Below are 22,098 nucleotides of genomic sequence, written 5' to 3'. Positions count from 1 at the left end.
TCTACATTTTTGGCCATGTCCTCACACATTACAGCTACCTCCAAGCATTCCAATCAAAATTCTGCAGAGACCATAAATGTGTGAAATTCCCCATTTTTGACCATATGAAAATCACAACAATCTATTTGACCTCATTACACAAACATGTTTTAACCTTTTTTTAAACAATTCCTGAGCCCCAAACATGTATAATTTATTGAGTTGTAGGCCCGAAAATAGACCCACTGTTATTGGACCATATTTCACAGATGATTCATCAACAGCCGACAGCTCGCTGACCACAGGTTTGGCTGCTCTCCTGGTCAGGAGAGAGGAAGCCTTGTTGCAGTAGTAGCCATCAGTGTGGTTTGCTCGTGATAACGACCCGCTTATCACTGCAGCAGACAGCTCACTCCTTAGACTTCCACTTGAGAGATAACACCATCAATCAAATCAGAACAAGTTCCTCCTGTTCCCACATTTCTTTCCATTCTTCAGGCACCAGAGCGGTTATTCTCTTTTTAAATCCCAGTCTGACAAACCTCATCTGGCCTAACTGTCAGGGTGTATCAGAAAGCTAATGGAGGAATTACAAACTTCACTGTTTTTGTCCATCAACATATTGTTGTTTAGCAGATGGTGACTGGTGACTTTATTAAGGCCTAAGTATCTTTTTTTTCTGTGCATCATTTGCCTTATAGCTCTTGGCATATCTTGATGTCAAGAAAAGGCATAATAAAAATATTTCAATATTTCATTTGTGATAATAGCTCAGTGTGGGTAGTTAATAAAAATAGGCCCTTCAATAGCTAATATAGCTGAAGGAATGTTTAATTTCATAATGTAGGTTCATGTGGGACGCTGGACCAATCATCATCGAGTACATACTGCATTTAGTAACTGCATCGTTTAAGCACTTCTCTTAACTAAAAGAGAATAATTGATTATTACTCCATATTACCAGTTCACTCTAATTCATTTCCACCACGCATACTTCTACACTACCTGTAAAACTGTACTTTGCACCCACATGTTGCTTAGTAAACAGGTAAAATTTTGTGAGATCAAAGGTAACATTAACTTTCTTAGTTCTGCTTTTAAATTCAGTATCAGCAGTCTTTTGTGTATAATGCATTAACTGTGTGCTCCATGCGGTATGTACACTGGAAAGACCTAATCTTGTCAAGCAAGCTGCAGCCTGCAACCACTGCCTTCCAATCTGAGCCTTCTGTGCTTTATCATCCAACAACACATGCCACTGCTATGAAATGATGCAGCTTACGCCCACGACTGATAAAATACTGTATGTGTGTGTGTGTGTGTGTGTGTGTGTGTGAGAGAGAGTGTGTGTCAATGACTTGGGTCTCTGCAGAGCCATGTCTAAACTTGCAAATATAATCACATAAGCAAATAAAGATGTGATTAATGTCTTTGTTTAATATTTTATATTAAGAGGCTCTGCACATAAGATGCTATGCTAATTTTGTTACAGAAATGTTGAAAGCTTAAGATGTGAAATGTCCTGGTTGTCTGAAGATCAGCACAAAGTGCTGCTGAGAGCAGTTCAGAGGGACTGAAATAGGAATCTTACAGTGGCACAATGAACTCGGGGATGTGAGCGTAATGATCTCCTCTGGCAGGTTCCCTCATGCTTACTGTCAGGCAAACCTAACTCGGTACTTGCCCTTCGCATATATACAAATACAGATCTGTGCTGTCTGACTAAATGCAGAAACACACCAGATCCAAAACCACACAGACATAACGTAGAAGAAGAAAGCAGCAACAAACTTGTAACACGCTTAAACAGCTTCTGTAGCTCCAGGCCACATTCAGCCAGCGCTACAGTCAGCACTCATTAATCAGGACTTGTCTGTTAAATGTACTTACATATTGCAAATAGTATTTAGAAAATGTCCATCTTTCTTGGTTTGTTTTTTTTTTTTAACTGAGAAGACAAACGAAACACAAAGATGTGATGCTGAGGCAAACCACGATACAAGAAGCAGACCTGACTCCGTTTCCTCCTGCCTCCCTGCTTGGTTCCCCATGTTGGTCCGCTCCGCCGCTCCCACACTCCACACCAGGGCAGACTAATCCAAGAGTCCGTGGCTGCGGGGGTAGAGGTGTGTGCGCGCGCACGAGTGGTGGGCTTGTTTCTTCTGTTCAGCACCCAAAATCAGCACCACATAGAGAGGACGCAATAAGAGATGTAAAATCCTTCTTATTCTTCCTTCTTTTCTCCTCTCTTTGCCAGGACTATACGAGTCTGTGTGTTTGCATGAGCATGTGTGAGGAGACGGGCTGCTGTCCCATCAATGAGTGAGTGTACGTGAAAGCGTGTGAGTTTGTCCTCCAGGATGGTGACAGTTTGTCACACTGGCAGGCGGGCAGGCAGGCAGGGAGCGTCGTGTGCACCTCATTATAGCACTGATGACTGGAATCAGCTCAGAGGAGGCGTGGCTTCCTCAGCCAGACACAAAACCCCCCGCAGAAACACACACTTTAACACACCTCCTCTCTCTGCTGCCAGTCAGTTTACGCTCACTAGTACCAGCTGAACAATGGAGAGATGATCTGTCCCTCAGTGGAACAAAAAAGGACAAGTATGAGCCAAAGAAGAGGGTGGAGGGAAGTAGGAAGGAAAGAGAAGCAGGAGCAAAGGAAAGGCAACATTTGTAATTTTTGGCAGATGGTGGCAGCTTGTCTTTTCTTTTCAAACTTTCTTCCATGCCTGCTCCCACATACAGATTTATAAAAATATAAAGAAGAGAAAAGTCTTCAAAAATGGGAAAAGGAGATGCGGGTGTGAGGAGTGTGTGTCAGGGGCCACCACAAGCTTTCACTAGCATTTTCCCTACAGTGCACCCAGCAGGGAACAATAGCATGTGCATGTATGTGGGTTCACCTACATGTGTAAAAAGCTGGGAGGGGGTGATGGTCTAGCTTTGGGGTTTGTTCTGTCTTCTCTCATTCACAATATAAGTACAAAACTGTAAAGCAGAATAAAGTATGATCAACTATAGCAGCCTCTTCTTTAGGCTCCTAAATGTTGAATAGATTAGAATATACCTGTGTGTCAAAATAGCCTGTACTCTAATATGTAAGATCTGACTCTGAGACCCCAAAACATCAAATGCACATGGATGTATTTCTTCAAAATTAACATTCATTTTTGCTGCACTATATTTTTTTTTAAGCTACACGTGACACAGATAAGCACTGATATTTTTAGGAGTATGAGAGTCTCTGTTGCATAAGCTGAGAGCTGCTGGATTATTTTCTTTCTGCTCAAAAGAACTGTAGAAATGTACTGATAAGCAGAATAATAATGCAAAGGTCATTTATAGTTGTGCATTTTTAGTTGAATATAGTTTTGAATTAGAAAATATTATTAACAGAGAAGCCATTTAAAAATTCTCTAGTAGCTGCAAGGAAGATCTAGTTTGCTACACGATTCTGCCCACGTCAGCCTGAATATTCAGCCCTTTGATACAACACTGTACGGGTCTTTTCATATCATATGATTGTTGCATAAACTGCTTATACAGCTTCCTCTTCCTTTCCTAATATTTTCTTCTCTCCTCCTCTTGGAGCAGCACATCCACCTTGGTAAACAAACATGCCTCTAATCCAACTAAGAATGTTCTCCTCACTGCAGGATGTTCATCTCTGCGGGTCCAAGAGACCCCTTTCAAAATTTGGCAAGACCACTGCTCTTTGTCTAGTGTCTTTCGGTGACTCACTGGGGTCACGGGCTTCTACACAGAGGAATTTCAAACTTTGAGCCAAAACTCTGGCCAGCAAACCTAAAAAGCGCAAAATGCATTTAGCCTGAGTTGATCCCAGATACAAGAGCAAAGCTATACCTGCTTAACGTAAGCTTCTTTTCCACTGTATGCAAAATAAATAGAGAACACAATCATACCGTTTTATGATCATTATGGGAGACAAAAGGAAGAGATAAACAGTAATGCTACTTTTTTTAATACTCTCTGTAGATACGGTAAGCATATACAGTCCTGTGAAAAAGTATCAGCCTCATGTCTTATGTTTTATGCATATTTCTCACACAGATCATCATCAGATCATGTTCAGATATTAGACAAGGTTAACCTGTGTAAATACCAAATTTGATTTTTGGATAATAATTTCATTTATTAGGGGGCAAAAACTATTCAAAGCTACCCAGTCCTGTGTGAAAAAAGTATTTACTGCATTTCTTAAATCACAAATTAATTATAAATAAACACACTTTTATTTATAAAAGTTAAATTCACACCTGATTACTGAAAACTAGTTTAATCAAAGAATCCCCTAAATAGAACCTGTCTGACAAAGTGAAGCAGGGCAAAAGATCTCAAAAAGCAACACATCTTGCTACAAACGAAAGAAAAGGAAACAAAGTCACTGACATGTATCAATATGGAAATGAAGTGAACCACAGTGAGATCCATCTACATCCATCCACAAATGGAGAAACTGTGGAACAGTGATGAACTTTCCTTGGAGTGACTGCACTACCAAAATTACATCAAGGGCACATGTCATACATATTGCCTTGAAGAAAAAAACAAAAACAGCAATTCATGTAAAACTAACACTAAATATTATAAAAAGAACATACCAACAGTCAAACATGGTGGTGGTAGTGTGATGGTCTGGGGATGCCTCACTGCTTCAGGACATGGATGACTTGTTATAATAGATGGAATCTATAATTCTGTATATAATTAGAATTGCAGGGTTATAATTCTCTCTATAACCCTGATGGAGAGTGTCCAGTCATCAGTTTGTGCCCTGAAGCTTGGGTTATGTGGCAGGACAATCTGAAACACATCAGCACGTCCACCTCTGCATGGCTAACCCCCCCGGAAAATTACGATTTTTGGAACGACTTGGTCAAATGTTGCTTCTGCATGAGTTTGCACAGGGCATTCATGTTAAAAAAAACAAAAAACAAACAAAAATTTAAAAAAACCGCTGCACAACAAGAAGGGTGGAACAAAATTCCTCCACATTGACATGAATGACTCACTGGAAGTTATCACAAATACTTGATTTGCAGGTCTTGCTGATAAGAGTAGCACAACCAGTTTTTAGGTATAGGAGCCAATTACTTTTTCACATAGGGGCAGGCAGATTTAGATAGCTTTTTCCTTCATTGAATGAAATCATCATAGGAGATTTCTTATATAAATAAATTGATTTGAGCCATGTAAACACTGAATTATATTGTAAAGGTGCAAAACTGTGTCATCATATCATATTATTGCCATATTCATATCATATCTTGCCTTTTGTATTTCAGGTTATCTTTGTGTATCATTAATTACGGCTTGATGATCCGAAACATGTAAGTGTGACAAATATAAAAATAAAAAACCCACTAAAGAATCAGGAAGAGTGCAAATACTTTTTCACTGCACTGTATGTCTCACGGCTTTTCATTGTGCGACTGTTTGCTATGGCTGACTGCTTATGCTGAATGAGGTGTCTCAGTGGACTGTAACACGTTTGATTAATTTATCTGACATATACTGTATGAGGAGTTCTAGGACCATACCAGTTTTCCTCCTGCCTGACGCAAGCAGACAGGGCCCTGCTGGGACCATGTGCTATAGCTGAGTGTGGTGTCTGGGTTGTGCATAGTAAAATTTACAGACAGTATGGGGTCCATAGTACCTGAAGCACACCTCTGTCTCCTGGCTCTGCAGATCATTGACCCTTAACCATTATCTGACATCTTCTTTTTCTTCAGACAGTGAATTCAGGCACTATTAGAAAACTGACACAAGCTATAAACTCATTAATAGAAAACAAAGTCAAACTCTATCAGGTTTAGCCAGCCAACCTCAACTCCATCACTGTATTACAGGCAAGTTCACAAAGAAGACACTGGATGTTAATGAATAACTATAGTATTCACACTAATAATGAAAACTTGTCTCTTGTAAATGATCTGCCTCCACCTAAAGAGTATTCCTCGACTAGTGCTGATCATCACACCAATAACCTTTGCATAGCCCACCTATAAAAATACCCTCCCTCTATGAGAAAGCTTGTCAGTATAGTCTCCTGAGTTACACTGGGAAAGCACTGCACTGACATGTCATTAGGAGAATTGCAGAAGAAACACAAAACACATTAAGGTGTCTGTACTTAAAAATGTCCCGCTCTCAAAAACTCCTCATGTTGGTTGGAGTCGTTAACCTTGATGTAAAAAGCAACACAGCCTACAAAATCTACACAAAGGGAGTAAGAATGAGATACGATCCGATATGAGATCAAATACGGCAATAATATGACATGATGACAAAGTCTTGCACTTTTACAATACAATTCAGCTCAAATCAATTTATATAAAAAAATCTCCTATGATATTGGCTGGCACATTATCGCAGGTGTAACACATGATGACAATTAGATATATTAGATAAAAATGTATAAGAAAGCATCATATATGCATGTACTACGATTACAGCTACAGTACATCTCAAACCTATTTATACAACAAACTTATATTACATTGTTATATTAATAAGAGATAACATCTTATGACAGTCATTGCTACTTATAAAGTCAGTGTTGCTCACTCTCTCTCACTGGTATAACCACTAAACATCACATGACATGAAAACATGTGATCAATAAAGGATAAATTAAGGTGGATAAATCCAGGAGTAAAGCAATGTGAATTTTGTCTAATAATAATATTAATATTACGAAATATCATAATAAATATTAGATTACGATAATCGGATATTTAAAAAAAACAAACAAAAAACCCTAACTAAACAAGAACTCTGATCACATCAGTGACCAGAGTGAACACATCGGCTGCACAGATGTGAAAGAAAGCTATGATCCTTAGATGCTCCCATTTATAAAGTTATGCATTTTCAGTCCCGAACATGCTTGTTATTTATAGAGCAGGGCAGCTTCATCTCCCCTGTTCTTGCTCACTCCACAGGGACTCCTCTGAGTGAAAGCTTTACTGAATTATTGATTAGGAGTTTTAAATAAGTCATCAGGATGAGGCTGGGTTTTAACCCGTTGTCTAACAGCATGGCACAGTTGGTAAAGTGCCAGAGGGGATAAGGGGATAGACTCCATTAGCAAAAATAACAGTTTTGATTCATTACTATGACATGCTGTGAGGGTGGGCCACAGCCTGCATGGGACAGACAAAGGTGGGTTAAGACTGGCAGTCAGAGGAGCTTTTTTTAAGAGACTGCTGTGAGTGTGCCTCTGCCCCATGACTCCATATTTTTCCCCATTACATCTTCCCTACTCAGTATGACTCCATTCTCTCTAATCTTATGAAGTAATGCAGTGTTTCAAGCAGCTCCAGAGTGATGCATAATTTGCAATACAAACCCAATAACTAAGCAGATAATAACTACACAGAGATGATATTTTTTTTCAAAGATTATAATAAAACAGTTTAAATCTATTCAGTTCTATGGAAAGAAATATCACAGATCAGTTTCTAAAAAAGACTGTAGACTGTTGCATGAAGGTGAATTTGCTCCCTAATTAGCGCAAGAATTATGTTGTTTATCTTCCAAAAGTGTGCACGATATCACATCTGACCCACTTCTCATGAATCTCCAAAAATAACAAATTATGCATTAGTTCTTATTCAACAATAATATTCTTTACTGACTTTTGCAAAAAAAATATGAGGTTACCATATGGGACAAACGACTGTGCACTGCTTAATCGTTTCCAAAATCCACGTGCGTGTTTTCCTTTTTTTTCTTTTCTTCTTTTTTTTTTTTTTAAAGGAAACTGAAACCTGCCTGAAACCACAGGCACAAAATATAGGTGAGAAAAGACTCAATTTACTGTTTGACGCATGTGATGACAGTTCTGCTGCAATGTGCCTTAGAGCCCAGTAAGCCTTGATAGCTTGATGGCTTCATGTCAGTACGTAATGTCACTTATTCGCTAGGGAGCAGCTCATGTGCTTATAACCCACATGAAAGCTGACGGTATCACTAAGGCAAGCCTGATGACACATTACAGCATCAAAGTCAACATTTTTATCCCAAAATGTCACAATGCAAATGTTGAATATTTCACTTCTCTGCACACTCAAAAAGTAAATCTTCTTCAAGTAGATATTTACTCTCCTTCCACATCAATAAATGCAAACATCCAAGACATTTCTGAGCATTACATCACAAACGGTTTGAAAGGCCACAAAGCATCACCCCAATCTATATTCAAACCCCCCACTGTGAGACTATTTTGGAATTCTGATTTAGTATTGGAAGCAGCAAGCTAAATGATAATTGCCGAAAGCTGTATTCAGGGCTGACCCTCGCTGCTATTTCATGTGTCACATTTCATTCTCAGCATGCTCAATGGCTTTGCTTTTTTGACACGTTTGACACATCCACTTGTGCATCTTCATATGTCTTGACGTGCTCCGCCTCACTGCAGGTGCAGAACAACACAGATGGCCTGAAGGGAATCATACAGCAAAAACAACTACACACAAGGTCAGAATATGCCTGTTAGCCTGGGGTTCTTTTAAGAAGTTAATCTCAACTCAGTGAAAGCAGAGTTCATATTTTGATGAAATCTATTTGAAGAGACGAACATATTTGGGGATTTGGGCACATAAAAAAATGAAGATGATAAAATCTTTCAGATGTTTTCATTTCTGCACATGAACTAGACATCAGTTAAGATCAGCAACTTGGCTGAAAAACAATCTAAGTGATCTTTGTGTTACACAAAAAGATTATATTTTCGCTGATATAAAACACAGTCTTACCCTCCTGACAACCAGCCAATTCATTTATGTCCTTTGTAATGGACACTTGTTTTTGCTCTTATTTTTGACTTATTCGAACTACCCTACCAAGTCCTGGTTTACTAAATAGAGGACATCCTGGGCTTTCCACTGATATCTCATCTGTTTTTTGGGTGGCCTCCTTTAGCTCCAAAGAAATCACAAAAAAAAAAGTTCAATGGGAACATTCTTTTTTTTCCTTGGTTCTCATTTGAATATGACAGCATCACAACCATATTTTAAAGAGGTTTTCCTCTACGGTATATCTCTGTATTCAAATGGAATTGGATACTAGAAATTTCCAAGCAAAACTAGGTCAAAGCAAGTTTGTAATGAATTTATCATGAATAGCATAAATTGGGCATCTGTTCTTGTCCTTGGGTGTGAAAATGCTTTGAAAAAGCAAACTTTGGTTAATTAGAGCTCAATCCGGTGAAAGCTGATCATGGTCTAATTGTGTATGAAAGAACTGAGAGCCTCACTTGGCTGTGGTTTCTGAGCTCCTCGGGAGTCTTTTGTCAAATAGAATTCAATTATCTGCGCTTCTGCACAAGAGCCCTTTGAAGAAGAAATTCACCAGAGCACAGCATCCACACACTGTGTGGATGGGCTGCCATAAACAAACACAGCTTTCTCCCACACTAAGGGTATGCACAACATTAATTACTGCAAACAAATCCCTGTCATTATCACCCATCATATTTGTTCTACATGTAATATGCATTTTGCCATCATGTAGCTGTTCTGTTTAATAGCCAATGCAAAGTTTAATATCACCACACAAGGTCATGGATAACAAGATACTTGCATTTGAATTTACTAAAGGTAAAAAGTACTACACTGAGCCACCATATGCTCCCCAATTAGCATTGATCATTTAGTCAACACCATCTTAGCGCTAAAACTAAACCTTACATTCAACCTAGACATCTTTCAGTCTGGGCAGAATGTCCTATTTCAAACATTCAAATGTTCATTATATAGCTACTGCTGACCCTGTGCATTCTGTTATTGAATAGCCAAAATTTAAATCACAAATTTACAAATTTGTAATTTTTCCTCTCTATTTCATCCAAATACTTATCAATAAAATCTAAATTTTATGTAGTGGAATTTCTCACGAACCCCTAACACTTCTCAGCAGCTCTTACAATTATGCTCTTGTTTACACACCATATTTATTAAAAGCAGTGTTGTTGTACAAACCGGATTGCATAAAAGTTGGGACACTAAACAAATTGTGAATAAAAACTGAATGCAATGATGTGGAGATGGCAAATGTCAATATTTTATTCAGAATAGAACGTAGATGACAGATCAAAAGTTTAATCCGAGAAAATGTATCATTTCAAAGGAAAAATATGTTGATTCAAAATTACACGGTGTCAACAAATCCCAAAAAAGTTGGGACAAGTAGCAATAAGAGGCTGGAAAAAGTAAATTTGAGCATAACGAAGAGCTGGAAGACCAATTAACACTAATTAGGTTAATTGGCAACATGATTGGGTATAAAAAGAGCTTCTCAGAGTGGCAGTGTCTCTCAGAAGCCAAGATGGGTAGAGGATCACCAATTCCCACAATGTTGCGCAGAAAGATAGTGGAGCAATATCAGAAAGGTGTTACCCAGCGAAAAATTGCAAAGACTTTGCAGTTATCATCATCAACTGTGCATAACATCATCCAAAGATTCAGAGAATCTGGAACAATCTCTGTGCGTAAGGGTCAAGGGCGTAAACCCATACTGGATGCCCGTGATCTCCGGGCCCTTAAACGACACTGCACCACAAACAGGAATGCTACTGTAAAGGAAATCACAGAATGGGCTCAGGAATACTTCCAGAAACCATTGTCAGTGAACACAATCCACCGTGCCATCCGCCGTTGCCAGCTGAAACTCTACAGTGCAAAGAAGAAGCCATTTCTAAGCAAGATCCACAAGCTCAGGCGTTTTCACTGGGCCAGGGATCATTTAAAATGGAGTGTGGCAAAATGGAAGACTGTTCTGTGGTCAGACGAGTCACGATTCGAAGTTCTTTTTGGAAATGTGGGACGCCATGTCATCCGGACCAAAGAGGACAAGGACAACCCAAGTTGTTATCAACGCTCAGTTCAGAAGCCTGCATCTCTGATGGTATGGGTTGCATGAGTGCGTGTGGCATGGGCAGCTTGCATGTCTGGAAAGGCACCATCAATGCAGAAAAATATATTCAGGTTCTAGAACAACATATGCTCCCATCCAGACGTCATCTCTTTCAGGGAAGACCCTGCATTTTTCAACAAGATAATGCCAGACGACATTCTGCATCAATCACAACATCATGGCTGCGTAGGAGAAGGATCCGGGTACTGAAATGGCCAGTCTGCAGTCCAGATCTTTCACCTATAGAGAACATTTGGCGCATCATAAAGAGGAAGGTGCGACAAAGAAGGCCCAAGACGATTGAACAGTTAGAGGCCTGTATTAGACAAGAATGGGAGAGCATTCCTATTTCTAAACTTGAGAAACTGGTCTCCTCGGTCCCCAGACGTCTGTTGAGTGTTGTAAGAAGAAGGGGAGATGCCACACAGTGGTGAAAATGGCCTTGTCCCAACTTTTTTGGGATTTGTTGACACCATGACATTTTGAATCACCATATTTTTCCCTTAAAATGATAAATTTTCTCAGTTTCAACTTTTGTTCCGTGATTTATGTTCTATTCTGAATAAAATATTGACATTTGCCATCTCCACACCGTTGCATTCAGTTTTTATTCACAATTTGTTTAGTGTCCCAACTTTTTTGGAATCCGGTTTGTAGCTGGAAAAATAAGACAATAGCAACACGTCTGACTGAGTATTTGTCTCAAACAGACTTATTATAGTTTTGTATTTTCTAATTAGTTTGTATTTTTATTTCATTTTGACTTTTCCTTTTTCAGTTCAGTTTCAGTTAGTTTACAGAGTGGATTTTGTTTCAGTTTAGTTTTTATTGTTTGAAAATGTTTAATTTTATTTTAGCTTTTATTACCCATATGGAAAAGATATATATAAATCTTATAAAGTTTTTATCTGTCTTGTATGAAACTTGTATGAAAAGCATACAAGAGTGAAAACACATATAAGATCCCTTGAAAAATTATATAATGAAACTTGTATGTTTTGTATACTTACTAAAAACATGTATGATTTTCTCATGAAAGTGGCCACTTTCATGTTTTTACTATTTCTTTTCCATATGGGTAGTTCCAGTGTCAGTTTTAGTCTTTTTAATTATTGTATGCAGTAACCCACAGTTTTGTAGACATCCAAAATCTGAAGAAGCATATCCACCAATGTCTCATCAGGCAAGATGTAATAAATTTTGTTTTTACCAGACTAACAAAAACTTAAACTAAGGATATATTTTCTCTACCGAGGGCCAGCGCACAAAGTGTGCAAAGGCCCAATTGGAATTGCTCTGTTTATTCTTTTTTGTAATGCAAGTTTGTTTTCAAATTTCACAAATTGTTTCAGTTAGTTTAAATTTTTCTCAAACATCTATTTTTTTTACTAAAATGTTTTTCATATCACAGTTTACAGTCTTAGTTTTGAGTTTCATTTTGTTAACTATAATAGCCTTTGTCCAAGTGCGTCTAAACATGTGATAGCCGTAGACAGAAAGCTAAATGACACTTGATGTAATCTAACATAATTTTGCCAACTGTAGAAATGTTTGCTTTGATCCATAAAAAAATTTGGATACTTATTAATTAAAAACAGATAAATAAATGAAATTTTGTGAACAACAAAGAGATCTTAATCCTCACTAACTGTGTAAAATGAAGACATTTCATAGGAAATGTCATGCATTCATTATGGTAATTGCTTCTTGGATTTACAGTTTCTGTCAATCTGCTGGTTGTATCAGCTCTCCTCTGACTCTGGTCTTCAGATTTGGGGAAATGAGGTCTGCCACAAGAACAGTGGATATTAGCTCAAGGAACTTAAGTCATCTTTTGCTAATGAAAATGCAAACAAACAGAAAAACAAACAAACACAAAACTCTACAACTAACAAACACTATGTTGAAGTTAATGTTAATTACACTTTTGCATTTTTAAAGTTTCACTATTTTTTATCATTTGCCCAAAGAGATTAAAAATAAATACAAGGACATTAACATATAAACAGCTAAATATACTGTTTATTCCAGTCCCACTTCAGATTTGGTATTATCAATCCACATAGTTATATTAGTATCCCCCCCATCACTCAACCTTGACCTCTCCTCAAACCCAATTTCATCCAAAACATATCCTGCTGTTCAATTTGCTGAGCAGATATGAGAAGAGACAGGCCATGAATCTGTCCAGTATCTAATTTTTGGACCAAAAGCTTGAGAGTCTCAGTACTTAGCCACCTGCACCTCACTAGTACCAACAAATTATGAAAAAAAATATAGATACAGAAAATAAATGAATAAAAAGGGTAAGAAATAAAAAGAAGCATTTGTGAAGCTGCCAGTTCCCACCAGTAACTGGGAACCCACAACAGACAACTTTAGTGATGAAATGTGGCCCTCTAGTGGCTGCAAATAGTTAGCTCTTCAACTCTGACACAAAATATGCACTCTATGAATAAGAGTGCATATTTAATTAATATGTACTCTTAATTATAATAATTTATGAAGACATGCATCCTTTTCCTTTCATATTTTATACTGGGTCTTTTTTTCTCCTAAGGAAAGTTTCTAAAACTAGTTGTTGAAAGTGTCCCACCTGACAAGCTGCGAGGGCGGGCCTCAGCGAGATCTGAAATGGCTCCTGTAGTCACAGTCTTCTTCATCCGGGAACCGGAGGCAGTAGCTCCTGGTGGAGGCTTTGTCAAGGCATCATCACTGCTGGCTCTTTTCAGCTAAAAACACATCTGTGCTTAGTAAAAGTCATGCAAGTCTAATAAAGTTCTTCTTAATCTTTTGGACATGCTTTTATTTAAACCAACATTAGCAAGGTTAATCTGTGTATCACTGCACCTGTGACTTACCTTGCTAAGGCGCTGATCTGAGGCCAACGTGTTGGAGGATCTGGAGGTCTTCATGGCTGAGGAGGTGGTGGAGACAGAGGACGTTGAGGGGGCCTGCCTTACTCGTTCCTGGAGTCCAGGCTTGGGCAGCCCCACTTTGGTGGCGCCCGCTTTCATCATGGCTAGGTGTCAGCGGACTACACCTGAAAAAAGTCCAGACAAAAGTGGAAGTTATTCATTATGGTAAAACGATAATGAATAATAGATAATAGCATTAGTCTAAGTATGTAGGATCTGCAGTAGGTGGGCAGATTTTCCCAACAGATGGTCAGGGCAGACTTGGTCAAGGCTGCTTTGTTTTAACCGCTGAGCTCTACTCCATCTCCCAGAGGCAGCAGTGAAATATGAACACGACTTGCCCTTTAATAGAAAAAGCAACTGAACAAAAAACACAACTCTGAGAGCATGATATGACACCGCCTGAAGCCGCTTATGCTTTTAGAAATCTTTACAGTCATTGTTATTGTGATTATTATTTTTATTTATATAGTTTATATATTTTTGTTATCATCATACTGTGTTCATCTTTATTTTTCATGTTCATGTTTGCATCTTTCCTCCGTTTGTTTCTTTATTATGCTTTATTTAACTGATCTTAATTTACAATTATGTTTATCAAACACTAAACTTTAAAAGAATATTCGTAGAGTTCTGCTAAATACGCTAACACATACTCATTGGCTTTACTGTATGTGGATAGATCATGCCTACTGGTGCCCCCCCCCATCATTGTGAGCCAGGAAAGACCCTGGATAATGTTTCCCTCCAGTACATATAAAAGGAAACCCTGAAAAATAGGCAGCACATTCTCCTCAGGTTATAAGATGACTATAATGGATTAGCACTGACATGTGGTATTTATTACTGTTCCAAAAAATACTAGCCAGGAGGTGCCTATGCAGCGAGCTTAAGTTATTTTAGCAGAAACACTATTGAGCCACTTCCTGTAGGAGGGAGGAGAAAGAACACAGTCTCTTATCTGATTTGTTCATACCAGCAGCACTGACCAAGACTCCACTTCATCTCCACACCAGTAGAAGTTACATATGCAGTGTGAAAATGGCAGAAGTGGCTGTATAAGAAATATGGTAAAAATAGGCCTTTTGCATATACAGGATATACTGAGATACGGTGTACTGATTTTGGATGTTCATGATAAACATGGCCAGTGTTTGAAGTAATGAAACACACGAAATACCTGTGAGCCAACAAACAAACAAACTACAGGCATCAGACGTCTCTAAGCATCATGTCTAAGACACTTTTTGTTTTCCACTCTTGGATCATTACATTATCAAAAAGAGAGAATAACTCGTATACAATCTCAGAAGACACATAGCAACTCAAAACCATGAAATGTTCAACTGCACCAAGGCTCGGTACAAGTTAATAAACTCATGCAAAGCTACTTGAGTAAAGTCCTGGGATAAAAATATGAAGCTGGAAAAGACACACACACAACAGGCTCCCTTTAAAAGCAGCACAATAATATAATATGATGTGGTCAGGGTGACTGTTAAAGGTTTGCATTTGATGTGGGTAATGTGCTCATCTGAGCAGCTAAAGGAAATGGAGGTCAGAGTGCAAAGACAGAGCATACTGGTAAAAAGGTTCGGTAGCTCCCAAAGGGTTGGCTGACTTATTGATTGTGGTTGTGTGGTAACTTGATTCTCTGAGAAGCAGAGGACTCTTGATGAGAATAGTACTCTCTAGTCACTTAAGCCTGTACAACCATGACTTCCCAACAGGAAGGCCACCTTTTCCCCCCCCTCCAGTCACAACTATTTATACATTTTGTACTGCAGTGACTGAACTGCTGCATGTGTAGCAATTTAGAGCAGGACAAACGATGCTGCAGTAACGAGTAGTTGGCACATACTTAAGATAATTTCACACTGTAAGTACACTTTTAGGTGCTTAGGTACTGGTTAACAGCACAATATATTCAGTTGCTTTATTGACTGTATCAGAGCATGTGTTTTCCTGCTGGCCCATCATATGATACTTCGGGCCTCTCTAGGCAATATCCCATGACTAGCTCCTGCCTAGCCTAGCAGTCTACCACTTCAGCCGTGCTGTCTCACCTCCCCTCAGACACAGATTACATAGCTATGGCACCATTCTCTACAGAGCACAAGCTGTGCCTGTTTCTCAACCTGCCCTGAACACTTTGTAGGCTAAATGAGGAAGTGAGATACATTTGAGGATGTTTCAATCCAGGATGTATAATCGTGTTCCCTGTTATTCGTTTTTGTATTTTTTTTTATTTTTTGGAGGGGGAGGGGGGGTGATTACTACTAAGAGAGAGTAAAAGCTCTAGGCAAGCATTTTGAAAAGATAATAAATATATATGAAAGGATAAGTGTCTAAACTTTAACACTGATACATTTTGTTTCCACTTTCCTCAACCACTGCAGAAGTCTGCATATACAGTATGACCTTTCCATATTTCCTCTGCAGAGACAGGATTCTCAGGGGCCAGAGTCCTGTCCCACTTATCTTACAACGACCCAGTTGTGAAAACTAAAAGTCTTTGAGAGACAGCCAGAACTAACTTTAAACTTGAACTAAAAACTAAGACAGTGAGTATCTCCCTGTAAACAGCACATTAGCCAAGAAAGATGACAGTCATTTAATGGTTTTATTACACTGCAGCTTGCTGAGTCTAATGAGACACATATGCTGGATGATGACATTATGACTTCTTCATGATTGGTAAAAAACTAAATATGGAATCTGCTCTAAAAAACAGCCATTTTTGAAAGGCAAATATAATTTGCAGTCACCACAGCAGTAAGTAATGGGTTGTCATCTGCCTTAATTATATTGCTTCCAAACTTGGCAAGATGATATAAAGGCTGAATATGGAACGGAGAGGAGGAGGAGGAGTTTCTCCAAATTTCTGACAGTTGCTTCTAGACTGTGCTGCTAGAAGGAGATAAGAGGAAAGCAACTGACAGCAGTCATCAGTCTGGGCCTGGATAAAACAATCACATACACATCATGTGATCTGATAGAACTTCAGGAAAGAGGACAATGTGCTACCATTACAAAACCAAGAGAAGCACTGAAATCAGACCAAGATGAATTATATGAAAAGTCAACAAATTCAACCACACATCTTAATTTGAGGTTTGACAACTAACTTCCTGCATGCTTCCATTTCACTTAATCTCATAATTTAATCTTAATCTACTGCATACAAATTCAATAATCTAGTTTACTTTTGTTAGCTACATTATTAAATACAATCCCGAATGAAAGGAATTCATTTTACAAATATGTAACTTTGCCTGCTCAGCTTGCCATGACTACAAATAGTCTCCAATCATAGAGAAAAATCCACGCTAATGGATCTTTGCTCATTCTCTGCCCCTAAATACAGACTCTGAAAAAGTACAGGACAAGCAAACTGCTCTCCACTTCAAATATTTAGTGCATGTAGAATATAAATGAACTACTGCATCAATAACTCTCAGTGCATAAGAATGAAGATCCTGTCTATTCATTTTAAGCAAACCTTAATGAAAAAATGAAAACATAGGTTGAAACTGCAGGTCCTACAAAGGAGTGGCTGCAAAACTTGTTGCCTTCTTGTGATAAGACTCTGTTGCACAGAGTAAAGTCTGGTGTGACTGGATGCCACTGATACAAAGTTCTTTTTGCAGAGTTAAGCTAACGTATGTCTTTACCTCCAGACCATGGGCACTGACAAGACTGCTTCACTGACCAGCAGAAGCAGCAGCATGAATGATTCAAGAAATGATCAAATATAATGCTTCAAACCGCAATGGACACATAAGAAACAGAAAATAAGTTACTAGGTTAAATGTCACTCTGAATCATCACATCCTCTTGACTTCTTTCCTGTCTGGCTCTGTGGTTAGCAAAAAGGCTTGAGCTAAATAATATACAATAAGGATAACATATGGCATCCTCTGTTAGCCACTGTTTTTAAAACTTCCCTTCCAACAGATCATGGTGGTGAATTTACTGGGTTTAAACTATTCTATAGTCACCAATCTTATATTAAATTCAAAGTAAAATCATAGGAAGCGCTAAAAGAAGCGAGTAATGAAACAGTAATGGCAGATTGTTGACAAAACAAAAGACACAGCAGTTCACTTACGTTTTTGGTGCTGGGCGCTGTCCTATAGTCTACCTTGTGCCTGAGTTCCTTGCAGCAAAAATGAACAAAATATTTCTCTGTCGTTATGCTCTAAAGAGGCTGCGGGGGGAAATGCAGGGCCAGGAGCAATGGCTTTCACCTCCATACAGCAGTCAGGATGAGGAAGTACTGCAAGTTGCCAACTGCTGTGCTATGTGTGCTGTTGCCGCTTTCACTCTCTCATACAAAAGCAAATAAAGGAACTGTCTCAGCCATGGGCAAGTTGTTCTCCTCTCAGTTTTTCCAGACAGCATGAAAGGGGGAAAAAAAAAATCTGGGATAGGCTGGAAAATGTACAACATTCAGATTTATTTAACCTGAAACTGTATGTTGTGAAAGAGAACATCAGTAGGTTTTTTTTGTTTGGTTTTTTTAAAAAAAACAAAAAAACAAAAAAACAACATGCTACTGGAAATAGATTCTGGAAACAGATTTATGATACTGTTGTGCACAGTTTATTTCTAAGTTATCTGTAGGCTTTATACACATAAATAATGGCCACTGACACTGACAAAGCCAATCTTTGTCTCAGAAACACACCAAAATATGAGGGCGGCTGATTTGTGGAGGGGTCAGCATTTTATGCTCTCCCATACTGATGTAATTTGGATCCCACAATGTACAGCATGCCAAGGCCGTGGAGCATGTGGGCAGAGTGTACGGCACTCTGGGCTGGGCTGGAACAGGCTCCAGTTTGTGGCAAGTGGCAAACTGAGGAACTTGGTCTGACCACACCCTTATGCCACCACAAAACCTGCCTTTTAAAAAGGGGGATTCAGAGAGTGTAGTAACAGTTGAGTTAGATGCTCAACATTTTTTTTTTTTTTTTAAAAAGGCACGCAGTTTCACACTCAGATTCCAAGTGTGATTGATACACATCTGACAAAAACATGCTTTCGACGACATGGATTCTGATACTACCATTGTCACTCCCTACATCATAAATTACAGCCTTCTAGTGTCACAACGCCACATTATTCCCATGATTATTCACCATGGGTGGTGACCTGTGTCATTCTTGGACCTAACTACCTAACCATGACCATACGACGGTCTTTTTAAATCCTATATTTTGATGCTGCAAACAGAGTTAACTTCTTTTCTTCAATATTCATCAGATGACTGTAAAGGTTCTAATTAGCAATGGTAACCATGTTTTCTATCAACATCTATTCTTAATGGATTGCTGTAACACTGAGCATTGCAATACACTAAGTCATGAATCAATCTCTCTTTATTCCAAATTACACAGGAATGCAGAATACTTTATAATAAAATGAATCCCCAAAGGACAGACGTAATTAGGCAACCCAATGTATTCCAAATCCAGCAAGTCGTAGACAAGTTTAATTTAGTTGCTAAGAGCGATTGCTTTTACTTTAAAGGCAAATGTTCTCCATTTCCAGTTTGCATTGCCTTACTTAAGTTTACATACAGCTCAGAGAGTAGATAGCAAATGTTCGTAGACAACTTTGTGCGTTTCATGCAAACTACAAGAAACTTTTCTAGTGTCTCAAGCAATGACAAGGATCTGGCCCCTCCACTAAATTTCCTGGACTTTTGAAACCCCTAGCCTCCAAGCAGGGACTTTTTAGAAGTAGAAAAATACCCAGGACTTAATTTAAACATTAGTTTCCACAGTGGAAACAAAGCTTTCATGCTCCCAGGGGAAAGTTCCTGCAGTGGTAAAGTGGGAAGATTGTTTACTGTCTTTTTCTTCTTCCCATACATACCTTGTCATCAGCTTCTCCTTTTTATCTACAACTGAGAATATTTTCCAAGACAGTGCTGCTTACATGGAGTAAACAAGAAAATAAACTGTGAAGGTGAAAATAAGGAGGCCTATGACTAATTATGATGACTATTTTTTCAGCCATACAACAGCTGCCTTGCACATCAGGACGTTCCTATGAATTTCTGACCAAAATAAGCTTCCTTGCCATCTGCATAAAATTAAAACCAAACATTAGAAAGGTTAAATATGCAAGCAGGAAGTTGCAGACCCCTGGAGTATGAAACATGTCAAACATTAATAAATAATGATGGTACATAAAACCATGTGGCTGGTTGCTCAGTGGGTGACACGTCTGTCAGGGGAATTCCTGTCATCATATAATACAAGAGGCCAGGCAGACAGACTTCTGAATAACACAGTTCTCTCATAAAACTAAATGCAGGCACACAATACAGTAAACACCAAATGCTTGTCCTCCTCTTCCTTTTCCACCTTCTGTGTAGAGGAAAAAGCACTGAGTCAGAATCTCCACGAAGACACAACACTGTCACATGGGATGTAAAAACAAATACAAGATGTTCAATGATTCAGTCGAGCATGTCTAAAAATACAGCATTTTCCATCATCACTTGGCATTTGAAAATTGAAACTGCTCACAAAATTAGCCTAAGGCAAATAGTCTGAGAATTACAGGATTACACAATCAACATAAAATTAACTTAGACTAACATGAAAAAGGAATATTAGTAACAGTCCAAACAAACTTGACTATGGCTAGATCCCAGTTTCAAGATGTGGAAGCTAGCTTAGAAAATAACAAAGTAGCTTAACACAATGAAAAAGTTACAAATGTCAGTGTTGTCAAATCTCTGAAATAGACATTTCTAAGAAGAATGAGGTGTGATTTCATTATGTATATAATACTATACTGTTGAGGGGCAGGCAGTCTGGTTTTTCATTTTATTGGGGGAAATAACATTAGACTGTTTTTGATAAAGCCTTTATGTTTAACCTTCTTGGTAATACTGTATCTGAGAATCTGATCCAAACCACACCAGCGCCAAGATTCATGGATTATATTAGCAGTTGCTAGTCACTACTGATGTAGCAACTGGTGAAACCTAATATAGCAATGATGACGTCTATCATTGGAAGCTACTTGGATGCTAATCATAGTGGAGAAAGAGCACTGTAACTAAGCTTCTTACAAATGAAAGCAGAGATTATCTGTGTGTCACTGCTGCTGCTGATATTAGTGATATCTCATTACCATAACAGCAGCTGAACAAATTGCCATCTGCATTACAGCTAATAAACAGATAGCTTTTTTTTTTTTTAAAGCATACAACACTCCCAAATTAAAAGCTATTTTACTTATATTGTATTAAGTAATACAAAGTTGCTAGCGGAGTTGACAATACACATCCAGGAAATTTTCACCTCCCACCCATGCAAAAATTGATTCATTTTGTCTGACCACCCTAGCATATCCAAAGCATCTGTGTGGCACCTGGATGTTGCAAAGCGAAGTGCAAAGTCATTATATGGGCTAAAGTGAAACAGGAAGTGAGTGGGATTAGCTCGTATCCCACGCTGCGAGATAGTCTTTGTTCTCCCCCTGTGTTCCCCCTTTAGAGGAAAGAGATGTGAAACTAGGATGCAAAAAGCTGTATTAGAGGGTTTCCGGCAAAGTTTTACACAACATACTAGAGTAAATGTGACATTTTTGTACTTTGAGCGACTTGTAAGAACCGAGTGTAGCAAAATCATGATGTAAAAAAAAACACAAAACACTAAAATTAGCACAGCTGTACAAATATAAACAGAGTAAAAGCTAAAACCATACTGGAGTGAATGTAGGAGACTTAACCTACAGCTTGAAATAGTTTCATATACAACAAGAAACTCCACTACCCTTACAGTATTATACCGCACCGATGCTCAACTAAAACCCAGAAAAACTACTTCTCACCATCTGGATATTAAATAAACTAAAGATTATAGCTGATGTTGAATCATCACTTTTTTAGTTCAGTACAAGATGGGAAGAAAGTAGAGCTAGTCAGCAAAATGCTGTGTCGACAATTTCCTTTGATCTGGACCCAGATCAATATACCGCTTGCCTGGTCTGTTTACAACATGGCCTCCCAAACTAATCACTTTTTGAATATATGCTCATATTGAGACGCCCAGTTCCCAATGTTTATGTCTGATACAGTATTCACACACTGAAAATATGCCACTGTATTTAAATTAGGATAAGCTCCAATATTTGGTCTTCACTTGTGTACTTACTAACTTTTCAAGTACATGTTGTTTATTGTCATCTCTCTCATAATCAGAGTCCACAGTAAAATGACATGACTTTAA

The 22,098-nt window shown here is 38.4% G+C and overlaps 1 protein-coding gene across 1 annotated transcript in view; it reads right to left on the bottom strand.

The window, feature by feature from the left end:
* Nucleotides 1-18,372, bottom strand: part of specc1 (sperm antigen with calponin homology and coiled-coil domains 1) — a gene marked incomplete in the record, with an annotated part of 76,626 nt that extends 58,254 nt beyond the window's left edge. Inside the window, 3 exon segments of the mRNA XM_042223596.1 lie at nucleotides 13,522-13,657; nucleotides 13,787-13,968; nucleotides 17,955-18,372. Of these exon segments, the coding sequence (XP_042079530.1) occupies nucleotides 13,522-13,657; nucleotides 13,787-13,945 (295 nt within the window).
* Nucleotides 18,373-22,098: the final 3,726 nt, after the last annotated feature.

Source organism: Haplochromis burtoni, unplaced genomic scaffold (genome assembly GCF_018398535.1).
Source record: "Haplochromis burtoni strain Fernald_Lab_line unplaced genomic scaffold, NCSU_Asbu1 Contig_115, whole genome shotgun sequence".
NCBI lineage: Eukaryota > Metazoa > Chordata > Actinopteri > Cichliformes > Cichlidae > Haplochromis > Haplochromis burtoni.
The sequence above is the reverse complement of the archived record's forward strand: the minus strand, read 5'-3'. Positions and strand labels throughout refer to the sequence as shown.